A 15,147-nucleotide genomic window follows, 5' to 3' on the forward strand; every position below is an offset into this window, starting at 1 on the left:
CGTCTTATACCGCGTGTAAGAAAATGGAATGAGATTCCAAGTGTGATTAATAAAGACAAGGCCACTTGTAGACGTCCGTTGTTTCACCGACAACGGACCGTTTTTTTTGCCGGACTTGCGGTGTTGTATGGCTAAGTCGCCGGACAAGTGTCCAGTGCATGTATACACATTCATTGTAAGCCATACAAGACCGCAAGTCCGGCAAAAAAAAGTCCGTTGTCCAGTGAAAATTAACTAACTACAAGCGGCCTAAGACCTCAGATCAATTGGTATAAATTGTCCCGTTATCACCCATCAAACTGATGTCATTGAATTAAAAATATATATTTTGTTGAAAAGTACTTGGTAGTTTCTTTATCTTCTTCTAAATAAATTTGTGTTGTGTGCGTTTATTGCTTCATAACACACTGTTATCTCGTCGTGAATAAGTCAACGGTATGTAATTTCTTTCACTTTTATCAATATAAAATTAGGGTTTATTGTACGAGGAAAATATTTTTCATATTAAATTTGCCGCACAAGTTTGCTGCCTTCGGGCAAATGCCAAAACTTGTTAACATAAATAACAAAATTTCCATACTTAACGATCGTAAACACAGAGATTAAACTAAAGTTTGACTTTGTGATTGACAAATATTTGGATTTAGTGTGGAGCTATGCAAGCATTCGCATAGGTATTTTGGTAAAAACAACTTACATTGTTTGCAGACTTGATTGTTCAAAATATTTAGAACTTAACTTCGATAATGATAACCTCAATGGTTCAGCAAATCTTTAAAATGAAGCTTAGGATACAATTTTTGTTTCATAACAAAGGCTATGCATAATGACATGCAAAATCGTAGAAGTAATTCAATATATGACATATAATATCAAATATTGTTGTTTTACGTATTGACGAGATGAACGAGATGGACGGGTGACCTAGTAAAGCTGTGGGTTCAAGGTTGATGCAGGCTGCTTCCTACCTAAGTAAGGGAGGCCAATGTCCAACAGTGGACGTCTTATGGCTGACATTTACGATGATGATGATGACGTACGTTCGTGTTATTTATATGCTGTGAGAACTAAACAACGAATTAACAACTGTAAGTATGACATAAATACGTCAGTATTATTTATGTCCTACCAAATCGGTATAGTTAATTTGTTTTTTCCTAATTACAAGAAGAATACACTGTCTTAGTTCACGCGCGCCTACGCTTGTACCTAATTTCGACGCTCAGAAATAAATTCCTTTATGTCGGCTAGCAACAGAGCGTTAACAATTCTGGGAAATTCTATTTAGTCGGGGTATGATACGAGTGAAGAATGGAGTGTTTATTCTTGGTCTTAAACTTAATGGAATTAAAATACGTATAGCTTTATCTAGATATTTGCCTGTAACCATGAACGAAAATAGTCTGCTATTCACATACTCGTACGTATAGTACGTATAGTTACAATGTCTTATCAAATTTTATATGGGATCCTAGTTCCTAGCACCCAGAAGGAATAAAACGTAGAGAGAGAGAGAGAGAGAGAGAGAAAAACATTTTTTTACACATATTCGATACACACAAAAATACATTAGATGGAGAAAAAAAAAACGAATAGTATAAAGGTAGCAGACGCTACGCAGACGCTTGACGTAGGTGCAATTAGTCTCTAAAATTGAAACAAGTATTTGTTAAATTGATTAAAAAGGGCCATGAACTTACCGAAAACCACTCAGCTCCAGGTTTGATCCACTTTGCATCTTGCTCTAATTTGACGCCAGTATCCGAGTCCAATGATGGTATTAACCACGTCTTCTCCCAGCTCGATGGCGACATTAAAAACGTCGTGTAGTGATTTAATCCAAAGAAGTCAGAACTGCCCCTTAAAGCATTTACCTAGAAATGAAATGGTAATTAAATAATGTCTTTGGATTTAACCATTATAGATTTAGGCGATAGTTTGTAGAGAACCATAAACTAAAACTATTTAATGGTAGCGATGTGCAACCATTGTGACTGCTCCAGTCCATCTTTTTTTTTGGAAACGTGAAAGAGTAGTTAAACTAACATCATAATTATGAACATATGTCAACAGTTGACATCACTTCCAGTCTGTATACGTTCCACTGGCTAGCCACACACGCCTCCTGAATAGCTTGGGGCTTTTTAGCTCTCATGCTTTTGAGGTGTGCGCAAATCTCTCTCACGATGTTTCCTTCACCAAAAGGCTAATGTTAAATGTAATTTTGCACATAAATTAAAAAAAAAAACTCAGAGGTGCGAACCCGAGCTTGAACCCAAAATCCTTTGATATCATAATAAGTCAAACCACTACGTTACCACGGCCCACGGCTCTTGACGTTATAACATTCTGTAAATAGTTGGGTTAATTTGACTGCATTTTCAATTTTAATGAACTAAATAGTAGTCTCTTGTGCATAGTGCACTTGAACTTCGATCAATTCATGAAAACATTTGTCAACCGATATCAAACATTCTGAAGCACATTGTCAGGGGTATCAGGCAGACTAACCCAAACACCTAGTGAAATATTTCAAATTAATTTTAAAACACTTTTATAGCTCTAAAGAAAATAACGTGAGCTTTGCTCATTAATTTCTAGGGAACTATTGACGTGATTCTAAAAAATATGTTCTAATACGAATATATTAACTCTACTTTTCCATCCAGAAAAATTCAAAATTCCCGTGGAGTTGCAGGCAAAATTGAGGGCACTAGTTAAATAACTAGAGCTATGCTCGGAGTTTCTTTACACGGCAGAATGCGAAATATACGGAAATTTGCCGAAGAAATAAAATCACCGATATAGCTCGAATAATTGTGCAAGTTGAAGTAGCAATGGGTAGGCCATCATCGCTCGAAGAACAGATAACCGTTGGAAGAAAGAAGTCCTCGATTGGCGACCATGAACCGGAAGACGAAGCGTTGGCCGGCTTCTTAATAGGTGCTTGATGACATCGTGAGAGTTACGGTCAACCGGTGGATGCAACTGGCGAGTTGTCTCATTGTGGCGTTCTAAGTGATGATGAGTTAAATAACAATAACTATACTTGGCAATATTCTACAAACCTCTTCTGGCGAAAATGTAGGAAGCCGTGATCTGGTGTACCCTTCATGTAGACTTATGGAATCAACTCTTTTACGTGCAATATCAGGATAATCACCTTCCTTGGAGTAGATTGGATGCGCGAAAAGTCCTAGCTATTAAAAAATACTAATTTTAATTAGTGATCTCACATGAATACCTATAATTATAACATGAGAGCACAGATTTTTACCGACATGCATTTGTAAATATCTTTCGGCTGCTTCTATGTCTTCTGCTTTGGAGTTATTCTTTGGTTTGGCCCAAAAGGCATCCAGCGTTATTCCAACTTTACCTGCAACCAATTACACATTGAAATTGATGATTTCAGAGAATGTTAGATTTGCTACAAATGTGGGTGAAGAAATTGATTTATTTAGGCATTGATTTGCAAAAAAAAACCGTATCTATTATTTAAAACGATAACTTCACAATCACGAATATTGTGTTTGCGAAGTAAATAACAGAGTAATTGATATTTCAAGGATGACATATTGAACCCTATTAATGTCGCCGCATCATCCATCTCTATGTCTATTTGACTGTGTACTCGTATGTCTGTCTGTCTGTCAAAAAACTGTATTTTGAGAGCCATTATAGATACAGCTGAAATTTATGTGATGTTTATTTTTATTATCTTTGCAACAACAAAAAATGTAAATAAAATTAAATTAAAAATGAAGGGGATCCCAACTACCTAATATTAAATGACCCCACATTGCGCACATTTTGCTTAGAAGCAGGACTCTCCTGGCGCTGGATTTTTATATACGATCGTATATTATAGCGTGTATTCTGACAAACTTATTTGTTTAGTAAATAGTAGGTAAAGTCATTAATATCTGACAAATATTTATTTAAGTAATGTTGATATTATAGTATATTTATAAGATTATGATTGGTTTTTTGGAGTCTTTTTGTATTTTTTATTTCAACTCCAAAAGCAAAACAAGCAAGTGCTGCTGCTTAAGTAGCGTAGTAGAAAAAAGCAACTTGAGATATTCATGCATAGGAGAAATTTGTGTCTAGACTCTTGTCCAGCGGTGGTGTAGGGGTCATAACACGCAGCACGGATTGCTGAGGACCTGGGTTCGATTCCCAGCGCTGGTCTCTTTTTGTGTAGATTAGATTAGATTGTCCATGTCTCAGTTTGTATTTTCGATATATTTATAAGAATCATACCTTTTTGATTGGGTTTAAATTCTTGATCATAAAGATGATAGGCTGCGGCGTGTGCTAACAATATGTAATGGATGCATAAGTATTCTCCTACTCCATGAGATTTTATTGCGGGTGCAAAATAATCGCTTCCATAACCCTAAAATAAAAATAAAAAAAAAATAAAAAAAAAATATGGTACAAATCAACTTTAATCAAAATACATTGCTCAATAAGTATGGAAGGTTTCTACAGAGAAGTCGAGAGAGTAGTCAAATATTCTGACCCCAAACTAGGTAAATACCTGTCTTGGAGGCCAAGTGAAACTAGTACACAATTTTTGTGTTGTTTTTCTACCTGATTATTGCAAAAACAAATAAAATATTATGTAAATAAAGCTATTTTGGTAGTGTTTACAAAGAGTTTATCCGTTTCCATCAAAAAAATGTTAGGACACGAGACTACAGAAAAAGAGAAATTAGTTCTTAAAACAAACAGTTACCCTGATTTTTTTTAGGAAATTTTTAGCCAATCTGACCAATGAAATTGGGATAAATTCAATTTGAGAAATTTGTACCACACTAACATAGCGCGTTAAATAAAAGCTTAAATTGTAGTTAAATTTTTCCATCAATAAGTTTTGGGTAAAAGATTTATTTTTAATACAAGCTTTTTTAGCTGACTGTCCTTTTTTAGACTGTACTTTTGTCACCCAAACTACTTTGCATACCAATTTCAAGTCGATGCCATTAACCATTAAAGGGTTCCATCCTGTTGAGACGATTCTGGCCTAACTACCAGGATGTCACTACCAGATTATTGTATTTACATAATTACACCACACACACACACACAAACATCACGCCTGTATTCCCAAATGGGGTAGGCAGAGCACACGAAACGTTACCGCTTCGGAGCCACTTTTAGCAATTTTAGGTTTAAAGTTCATGACAAAAAAAGTACTTACTTACCTACAAATATAAAGGTACCTCTAAATCTAACTACTGGAAGTGGGTCGAATTTAACTTGCAAGATTGATCACAGACCGACAAACAGACAACGGGACAGGTGAAACTAAATAAAAGCTTGTAAAAACGCAACTACGTAATTTGGCGCCGTTCATTTATTTAATCGAATGTCATGTTTAGTAGGTACCTATTACTGTTTGTTTATTGCATTTCATGTCGTTACTGCGTTAACCGGTCTTAAATACACAGAAATTATGTAGGCGTTTTAAACATTCGAGCATAAATTTCGATGCGGCCGTTCCAGCTATGTTAAGGGCTCGTAACTTAGAAAGCACAAAGCGTGCGCTGCCGTTAATTCGAGAGCCCTAATTTGGAACAAATGGTCGTACCCATGTAATTTATGAATGGATTCGATCGCCAATAATAATATTCAGAAGGGCAATTACTTTTTAATCTGCTAATGATATAATCTTAAGCGGGCTTGCATGACCGCCTTGAATGTTAATCTGATCTTGATCAAATATCTCATAATTTTATATCGCTAAGGTGTTCGTATAACAGTTTCAAATGATTCAAAGTAAGCCGTTCCCGCTTGTTTTAACACATTATGGTGATGTAAGTAGTGACGTCAAAATATCCGGAGCTGATAATGATTATTATTTCACAAAACATATCATATTATTAATGTAGACTATAGCCTAATGGCTAATCCACAGCTCAAACTATTACATTTAGCAGTTGAATTTAAATTCGGAGATTTCGCTAAAAATCCAATAAGAATTCCCAAAAATTATATCATTGACAACGTATTAAAAGTAGCCTATGTCATATTCCATATCAAGCTATCTGCATTCCAAAGTTCATATGAATTTGTCCCGCCGTTTTAGCTTTAAAGGGTAACAAACACTTAACATACTCACAAACTTCCATATTTATAATATGAGTAGGATTTGGTAAACAAATGCTCAGTAAGACATGACAAAAAACAGCCTCTTTTGAAAGCTAATTTAGTGTAAAAAAGTAACGTTCTTGTATTCGGTTATTGTTGTTGTTTAACATAATTACATACCTAACATACTATGGAATCTCACAAATAAAGCTACATCTAGTATTAATCGTCTCATTTGTGGAATCTGAAAAAAGCTACGACTTGGATAGCCAAACCGTAAAAAGAGACGTGAATATAGTTGTAATAAAATCCTCATGTCATGAATAAACTTACGTTATAACAGTGCTGATGCGGCTCATTCATAGTGGTCCATATCTTAACCACGTCACCAAACAGGTTGAAGGCAACCCTCGCGTAATCTCTAAAGTAATTCACCATGATAGGATTAGCCCAACCGCCCAAATCCATGAGAGGTGTTGGCAGGTCCCAGTGGAATAAAGTAACAACCGGCGTTATGTTAGCACTCTGGAGCTCCTTTATCAGTTTGCGATAGTATCTCACGCCAGCTTTGCTTATGTTGTTGTCCGTGCCGTTTGGCAGCAACCTGTGCGAATAAATTTGCCATTGTTGAAATCGGTTGGCCGGTGAAACTGAATTGCTTGTTATAAGGTTAGCTTTTTATTGAATACAACACGTCATGACGTTAGTTGCACTTTACATTTATTCATAATTAATTTATAGAGAAAACTATTCGAAATTAGGTGTATTTAGGTATTTTTGTTGAGCAAAATATAGCTACCGTATGAAGGGTAAGGCCGCGAATTTTTTACCAATGTGACATAGAAATAACATAAAAAAATACGTGACGTTACCATAAAACGTAACGCAAATTTTTATAAAGCCTAGATCAAACTGGTAAAATTCCCATTAGATAACGTATGTATGAAAAAAATACATGTCATGTAATAAAGTGAAGTTTTTAGTTTTACTAGAACTTTCTGACGATACTGATTTTAAATCTGTCCTATATGAGATCTATAGAGCTAACATGAGAATGTGGAAGTAGAAGTACCCTCTAGTTGACGAACATCTTTCCAAAAGTGTATCTTTACATGCCTCTCTAAACACTGACAATAAGGTGCACATTTATAAGCATAACGAATTTGGATGTGGTTTTTTTTTATTCGACTGGATGGCAAACGATCAAATGAGTAAGAGATCACCACGCCCATAAAAATCTGCAACGCCAGGGTATTGCAGACGCGTTGCAACCTAGAGGCCTATGATGGGATACCTCACGTGCCAGTAATTCACGGCTGTCTTACTCACCACGCCGAAACACAACAGTGCAAGCACTGCTGCTTCACGGCAGGATTAGCGAGGAAGATGGTGGTAGCAATCCGGGCGGACCTTGCACAAGGTCCTACCACCTAGTTGTGAGCATGCTTGTGACTTCGACTGTACAAGCTATTAAATACCTCAAAGAATGGCAAAACCCTAAATCACAGGTTTTACCAATTTAGGAAGTAGTATCTTAGTTAAGTGGACAATGTAAAAAGATGTTTTTTAATAAAATTATTATGATTATTAAGTTTAGGTAACAAATGAACTAAGTAGGTAAGTGAATCTCTCCGTTTGTCTCTCACTTTAAATACGCTATGCATGTAGCAGGACGTGAACACAGAACTCGCCACAATTCTCTTGTGCCGATCCCTGCACCTACAGATTAAAATTTATTTAACTTCAAAATATCTAACTTACTGTGCGTGCAGTCATTGGAAACCTAATAATAAACTGGTGTAAGTTAGAATTTTTCTGTGTGAACTTCCTTTACCACATTTTTTCGTTACGTTATGTACAAAATACGTAGCATTTTGTAAAAATGTAACGTAATCGTAACGAAAGTGTAACGTATTTTATACAAAAAATCGTTTATCATGGTGAATAACGACATTTTGAACATAATAACACATGCCACTTACATGGAAAAGATTACCCTATCGTATGAAAAAACAACCAGTTAAAAATAATCACTACTTACCCTTAAAATCGAACAAGCACTTTCGACGTTTTTTCGAAAAAAAACCTCCGCGTCACTTTTATGGCTGTTTGTCAACAAACTGATGAGATTTATTTATCTCATCGATGTTGCCCTATTAGAGTATTAGTTGCCAGTGTACAAAAACAAATTTCTACCGAAATTGGCGTTAAAGGTAGCTTAATTAAGCGTCACCTAAGTATTCGTAACGAAAACGTGGTTTTTTGGCACGTGAAAAGAAATAAATATAAAACATGAAAATTATTTGATTATCATGATTCCGCAATCGGTAGGACTATCGTTATATCATAAAATTTTGTTTAAACAAAATCATGATCATGAGAAGTTAAATAGCATGAAAAAATAAGGTATTAAGTACTCGTGGTCAAAAAAAATAGTCAATTTTCGTTACGTTTTGGACGGAATATATATTTTTATTATTTTTTTAAAAGGGTTTAAATCAATTATCTCATTTGCGACCTTGAGAGTTTATATCGTGTCATATAATAAAAAAAAATTAAACCTCTAGGTGTTATCAGTTTTTTTTTATCAGCGTTCCAAATTTGAAACGTCCAAATTGGTCAAAATTCGCGGCCTTACCCGAAAGATGAAATGGATCGATCTCATTTAAATTACAATGTAAGTGAAATTTATATGAAATGGATTTATAACTTTTCTGTTAAAAGAATGATATAAACCTATCTATTTTACCAAATCTGTCTTTAATTCAAATTATTGCTAAAAAAAACAGTCACTAAATAAATCATTAGGCTAATTTTTGTGGTCATGGAAAGATCGTTAATGAACTTTTTCCATAAATTGCCATTTATCCAAAAATTACATTTAATCGTAGGTGCATTTGGGATCTTAATACTTCATTTATTTTTTCATATTTAAGTCTCCTTGCGACCATTACAACTTTTAAAAAAAAAATCCGGAAGGCTATGCACTCTAGGCTAGAAATAAATAAAAAAATGTGATGGCCGTGAACTCAAGTAGTACCTTGGCCATGATATAGACAATCGATAGTACTCCACACCCAGATCCTTGATCATTGCGACGTCGTCCATGTACTTGTGGTATGAATCTGCCGCAACGTCCGCATTAGACCGGTCCGGCGTGTAGTCGGGATGCTTATGCAGAAATGTGTCCCACATGCTCTCGCCTTTACCTGCAAAGAAACAAATAGGTTTATAAGATTCTATATGTAGACGCAATTAGCAATATAAATGCCATTAAAACATAAAATATATGCAACACAATGAATACGCAATTACTTACATATAAAGTTCACACCGTAAAAAGTTGTCTTATATTAAATATTTCTTTATGTTAAAGATGTCATTTTTAATACAAACATTTTTGCTGACTTATTTTTTCTGTTATATAAGCTACATTTTCGTACTTAATTTAAAGTCGATGCCATTAACCATTGAGGAGTTCTCTCCTGCGGAGATGATACTCGATGAACCATTAGGATGTCATTACCAGATTATTTTAAAGTCACCAGATTTACATAAGTATGTCAAATTTAAAGTCAATCCGATCACTGAAAGTGGGCTAAATTAACTTGCAAGATTAACCCGCAAATTCATACATAGGTACGTACGTAAATAGACTGCAAGTTAAATAAAAGCTTGTAAAACCTGAATAAGTCACTATCCAAGAAGTGTACCATTTTCTCTAAGATAAATATTATAGCTTATCTAAACCCATAGCTATAGGGTATAGCTTGTCTAAAACTACGTCCCAGCTCTTAATATTGCTCGATTTATCGAGACGATTGCCATGTCCACTGATCTTTTGCCTAACCCTACACAAGTAATCCGGTCCGTTGTCATTGCTCTTGACTGTACTACGATCACCTTGTTTGTATGATTTTATCTCGAAAATCGTATAGAGAATGGTACAGGAATACGGAAGGAGGTTGTTTAGACAGATCGATTTTAATGGTATAGGTTAAGAGAGAGAGATTAAGAGAGAGGTGTTGTGGCAATTAGACTATTTAACTATTATAGAACAGAACTGTGCATAAGTAGGACTGACTGTATTTATTCAATGCTTTAGTCTTCCTATTTACGAGCAAAAAAATAATATGGTCTTGGAAAAACACAAGGTTTTTTTTTGTTAACTGTTCTTATTTGCATTTTTATCCAAACTCACACTAAAAGAGAATCACTTAAAGAAGGTGAAAATTAAAGTGTTTAAATTAAAAGTAGAAAGTAATGGCTTAGTTTAAAATTGCTCAAAATTTTATTTAATGAATAATGAATGTGAGAATGATAAGTAAAAGTCGAGAAAATAGTTTTATTTCAAAGTTTTAAAATATAAGAAGCTATTACTCTTTACCGGAAGAGGGTCTCCTTATAAATATCTTATACCTACTTCGGCGGCATCTGGTCAAATATTTATGAAAGACGACAGTCAATATACCGGACTCATACAGCCCTGAGCTTTCTCTAATGTCAGTGACAGTGATTGATATAAGGGAAATTTTTGCGTTTTAATAATCAAAACACGTAATTGCGCTCTAAAACAGGTACAGTGCTAAAAAATCTCAGCATAAATAAATGGGACTGGGCTGGTTAAGTTTGCCACATGCACCGAAATCGATGGGCCCAAATTGATACCCATTGAGTTTTGTGAGATGGCCATCGAGACAGAAGCAGACCAAAACCCGGGCACAAACATTTGTATTGATCTGATTTATACAAGAGCCTACCAAAATTCGAACCCAGAACCTCATGCTATACGAGCTGTAAGCTTCGCCTAGTTAATATTAGTAGCTCGCAAATAACTTGATTAGTGCTTTTAACAGAATAAGTGCTTTATTTTAATTTTGTCTTGGTCATTGACCACGTTAGCCATTATAATAGTAGTATAGTATGAATATACATAACAAAAAAATACAAACATTGGAACATAGAACCTCCTCATTTTTTGAAGTCAGTTAAAAAGAGGACAAGTAAGTTCACTACGAACAAAAGTACATCGCGCGGCTTAAATATGTGCGCGCCGGTTGGGGCCGGTACCATAGTAAAAGAGAACAAGTAGGTTTCAGTATATGTATAAAGTACTCTGTGGGTCCACTCCGACCGTTTAGGAGCCTTAACTGGCTACTTCGGCGCGGACGCTTAGGATTGTCGATGTCTATTTTAGATTAATTACCATGACAAGCGACAAAATTACAGGACGTTCAGACATGGAATAGGCACTCATATTGACTCCCACGAGATAAGTCACAGGTCAGTATGATGTAAAAAAGGCCTATCAAAGTTTAATACGCTGAGTCTAGTTTTCCTTAAGATCGATAAAAATAGGTAGGTATTCAAATTAAGTGGTTAAGCTGGCGCACGCGGCGCTTTGTTAGCCACGTAGAGCACCGGCCTGCCACCGTAGTCCTCCCCCCCCCCTAAAGCCGGCACTGATAGTAGGTACCTAGTCGTACGAGACCAGCAAATGCAATTTTAAACGAGAAAAATAATATCTCTCTAAGTAATTTAACCCGTTTTGTTCTAGACTAAAATTATGTAAAAAAAATAAATCAAGTAAATGAATTGGATGTTGATAATTGATCAGCATATTCTAGTAAATATATAACGGGAAAAAAATTTATAAGGGCAAATTGCTGAAGGTCATTTTATGCATAGAGTTTTACTAATCGGTTATTAAAAACATGACAAAATTTCAATGAAATTAAATAACTTAACCCACTTTGGCAAGTTACCTTTGACCTACTTTCTGATAGCAATTTTGCAACATCCTCAACACATATTTTGCATTAATTTGGTTATTCGCACATTATCAGCCCAATAAATTAACAAATTCAGAGTATGCTAACATTAAATGGCCTAATGTAATGCAAATAATACTAGGAACTGTTTAATATTATAATGTAATAATAATGTAGTAATAATTGGTGCCTCTCATAATTCGCATTTACCTCTCTCAGTAATTACGTTACTGCATTATAACGATATGCTTTTATACCATTTTATCGTAGGTACTCTTTAAGTATGTACAGTCAGCAACAAAGATATGAATACAGCCAAAGTGCCAAAAATATGTATACTTACAGGACTTTATTGCCGGAACATTAAAGTCGTGTATACATATTTTTGGCACATTCGCTGTAATCATAAAATAACTTTGTTGCTGATTGTTACTTACCTAAGTACCTACATTAAAATGCCAACACAATTATAAATTCAATGTAGGTACATTGAATTTGTAATTGTGTTGGCATTTTAATGTAGATACCTACCTATCTAGTTTATATTCCTTATTTTTCTGTAGCTTGTTGTTTCTGTTTATTTTTATTATAACTTTAGTAGGATAGCAATAACATTTAATAACTTAAATTTTTTAAGTATATAGTTACATTTTATTTCATTATCGATTTAATTTGAAAATATAATTCTAGCTTGACACTGCAATTTTATTTTGAGTTCATATTGTACTTTATTTATTATTATTATCCATTTATAATTAGGTACATTATTTGTTTTTATCTGACGATCTTTATAAACGTTAATCAACTTAATGTTTTAATCAAAAATTGTGCATCAGCCAAATATGTGGTCTACTACCCTAAAGTTGATAATCGTTTGCATGTCGTAAAACAATAATGCCAATAGACGTGTCTGTCAACTTGAAAGTTCGACTTTAGCGACATATCCATTTGATAGGAACTTGTTTAAAAATTTATAGACCACTTATTTGGCTAATGGTACGAGCGCATATATTATACCTACTTACTCAGATTATTGACTCTATGTAAGGTCGATGACCTTATTATCTTATTTAATTAGGTACTTATCATAGCTTATCATAGCTAGTAGCTTGTGGCAACGTCAAAAATGTTGGGGAAGTTTTGGAAAAGATAACTGCATTTTGGTATTGGTACTTTATTTGGACTTGTTTTTCCCTTTACTAATTATTTATAATCTGTTTTATAACGTCGTTAAGAGATTTGCAGGTATGAAGTTACACTCAGTATAACTCGTCGTGTTTAGGGGCACCATGCAGCAGATGAATGCGACGTCAGCAGGGCTACTTCGAAACTCGAAGTTCGTGTCATGGGGTCCCTCTGACACTTATACTATTTAATACGAGAGCGAGAGGGACGTACGATACGAACTTCGAGTTTCAAGTTTCGTAGTAGCCCAGCAGGGACGGTGACTCAACGGGGTCACCTAACTAGTTTTAAATATTATGGATTATATGTATGGTAGTCTGTAAGGTATTTATTGTAAGGGCCAAGTTGCCCGAAATAAATGGATTTATTATTATAATTATGTGTATAATGCCAATCAACTGTAAATACGAGTAATATGCTAATGCATCCTTAATCATATCAATGGTAGTAATTGGTAGAGACTCCTTTTACAGACAATTTTGCCTATGTACTAATTTATTGAATCAGGCGTTACTTTGCAGTGGTCCATATCAATGAACTGAAACAATTCACACTCACCCGACTCACCCGCGACCATAAGATAGCTACGTTTATGCAAGAAATGTGTGTTCATGCAGATCCTCCACCTCCACTGTAAGAACACACACAAAACACACAAACCCATCTATTACCACCACCACATTACACTGACGCGTTTCGAACTCAACCAGAGCTCATCTTCAGAGCGTCACAACTGTTCACCACGCTACCAGATGTTAGAATCCAGGTGTGTTCTTACAATGTAGAAGAGGTAGCATAAGGTCGCGGGTGAGCAAAGTAATTGTTTTAGTTCACAAATAAAATCATCAAAAACTTACCATCTTCATTCCATGCACCTTCAATCTGGTAGGCAGCAGTGGCGACGCCGAACATGAATCCATCTGGGAACGAGTAGTTGCTGGGCCCGCCGACCGCCCCTCGCACCGAACACACCAGGCTAATAACAAATTGTATTGTTTTTAGCGTTAATTATTTATAAGCTCAACAATTATTTTCTGACAGTTTTAACACTCTTCTATTTGTAACAAATGTTGCAACTTGATTTTATCCATTTTTAACGGACCGATTGGTTCCGATGATAATACAATAATCAGTACCGTTAGCAGAAATGATTTATCACACAATATTATTTATCGTTAAAATCGTTTAAATAGGTAAAGTCAATAGAAAAAAAATATGTTCATTGGTATGGAGTCGACAGTTTTCAATACTTGTACGGAGCAAAGTGGTGAAAACTTAGGGAAACTGGCAAGAATATAATTGTTTCGAGGGCAGTCACTGATGTTTGTTTTTTCATCACTTTTAATTATTTATTAGATTGAAAAATTTACTTGAATATTACAACACATGGAAATGATAGTTAACCACATCTTTGAATTAAATTTAATGAACCTAAGTAAAAATTGGAAGCCTTCAATTGTGAAATGAAAAAGTTTATTTATTATAGAAATAAATAGAAATAGAAATATTTATTCGCTATTCGCACAAAACAATAAAAATACATTAAAGAACGAAAAAACAACAATATGCGAACTCGCGAAGCGGTCCCAGCTCAGCATAGTGTTGGCCGGGTAGGCCAACGCTGGTCTTCCGCTGTGACCGCTTGGCGACTTCACGGAAGGCGACAAAATTTCCTAGCAATAAAACCAAAATACAAACTAATTACTTACAAATAAAAAATAGTAATAATAATAATAAACAAAAACAAAACACACAGTGGAACTTACATAACCGATAACACCTAAGGCCCGTTAAAGCGGCCCCGAGTAGAGCGACTCGACTCGAGCTCAGCATTGTACAAACTAAGCCAACTTTGAGGTGTATCGCCTATTCTGTGTTAACAATTAAATCACTGCTTATAAACGAGAAGGTAAGTCCCAACTCGTCTTAACCGAGAGATAATTATTTTATCGAGAAACGATTGTGGAAAATAAACGTGGGAAAAACCGTACCTAGCAGGTTTAATAGAGTCGTTATCAATTTATCAAGTTTTCGGGGATTTTTCCAACTACGTTTTTTTATTTGTATTTGGATGTAATTAACTAACAGTAAC

At 35.0% G+C, this 15,147-nt stretch overlaps 1 protein-coding gene across 1 annotated transcript in view; it reads right to left on the minus strand.

The window, feature by feature from the left end:
* The window catches only part of LOC141427167 (myrosinase 1-like), a 35,904-nt gene extending 20,989 nt beyond the window's left edge, over positions 1 to 14,915 (minus strand). The window contains exons 1-8 of the mRNA XM_074086403.1: positions 14,836 to 14,915; positions 13,913 to 14,031; positions 9,140 to 9,308; positions 6,433 to 6,703; positions 4,267 to 4,402; positions 3,282 to 3,379; positions 3,069 to 3,200; positions 1,701 to 1,874 (exon numbers count right to left, since the gene is read on the minus strand). Coding sequence (XP_073942504.1) covers positions 1,701 to 1,874; positions 3,069 to 3,200; positions 3,282 to 3,379; positions 4,267 to 4,402; positions 6,433 to 6,703; positions 9,140 to 9,308; positions 13,913 to 14,031; positions 14,836 to 14,888 — 1,152 coding nt within the window. The 5' untranslated portion in view covers positions 14,889 to 14,915. The remainder of the gene's footprint in view (positions 1 to 1,700; positions 1,875 to 3,068; positions 3,201 to 3,281; positions 3,380 to 4,266; positions 4,403 to 6,432; positions 6,704 to 9,139; positions 9,309 to 13,912; positions 14,032 to 14,835) is intronic.
* Between the last annotated feature and the right edge of the window lie 232 nt (positions 14,916 to 15,147).

The sequence above is a fragment of the Choristoneura fumiferana genome, chromosome 4, assembly GCF_025370935.1.
Source record: "Choristoneura fumiferana chromosome 4, NRCan_CFum_1, whole genome shotgun sequence".
In the NCBI taxonomy this organism is placed as follows: domain Eukaryota; kingdom Metazoa; phylum Arthropoda; class Insecta; order Lepidoptera; family Tortricidae; genus Choristoneura; species Choristoneura fumiferana.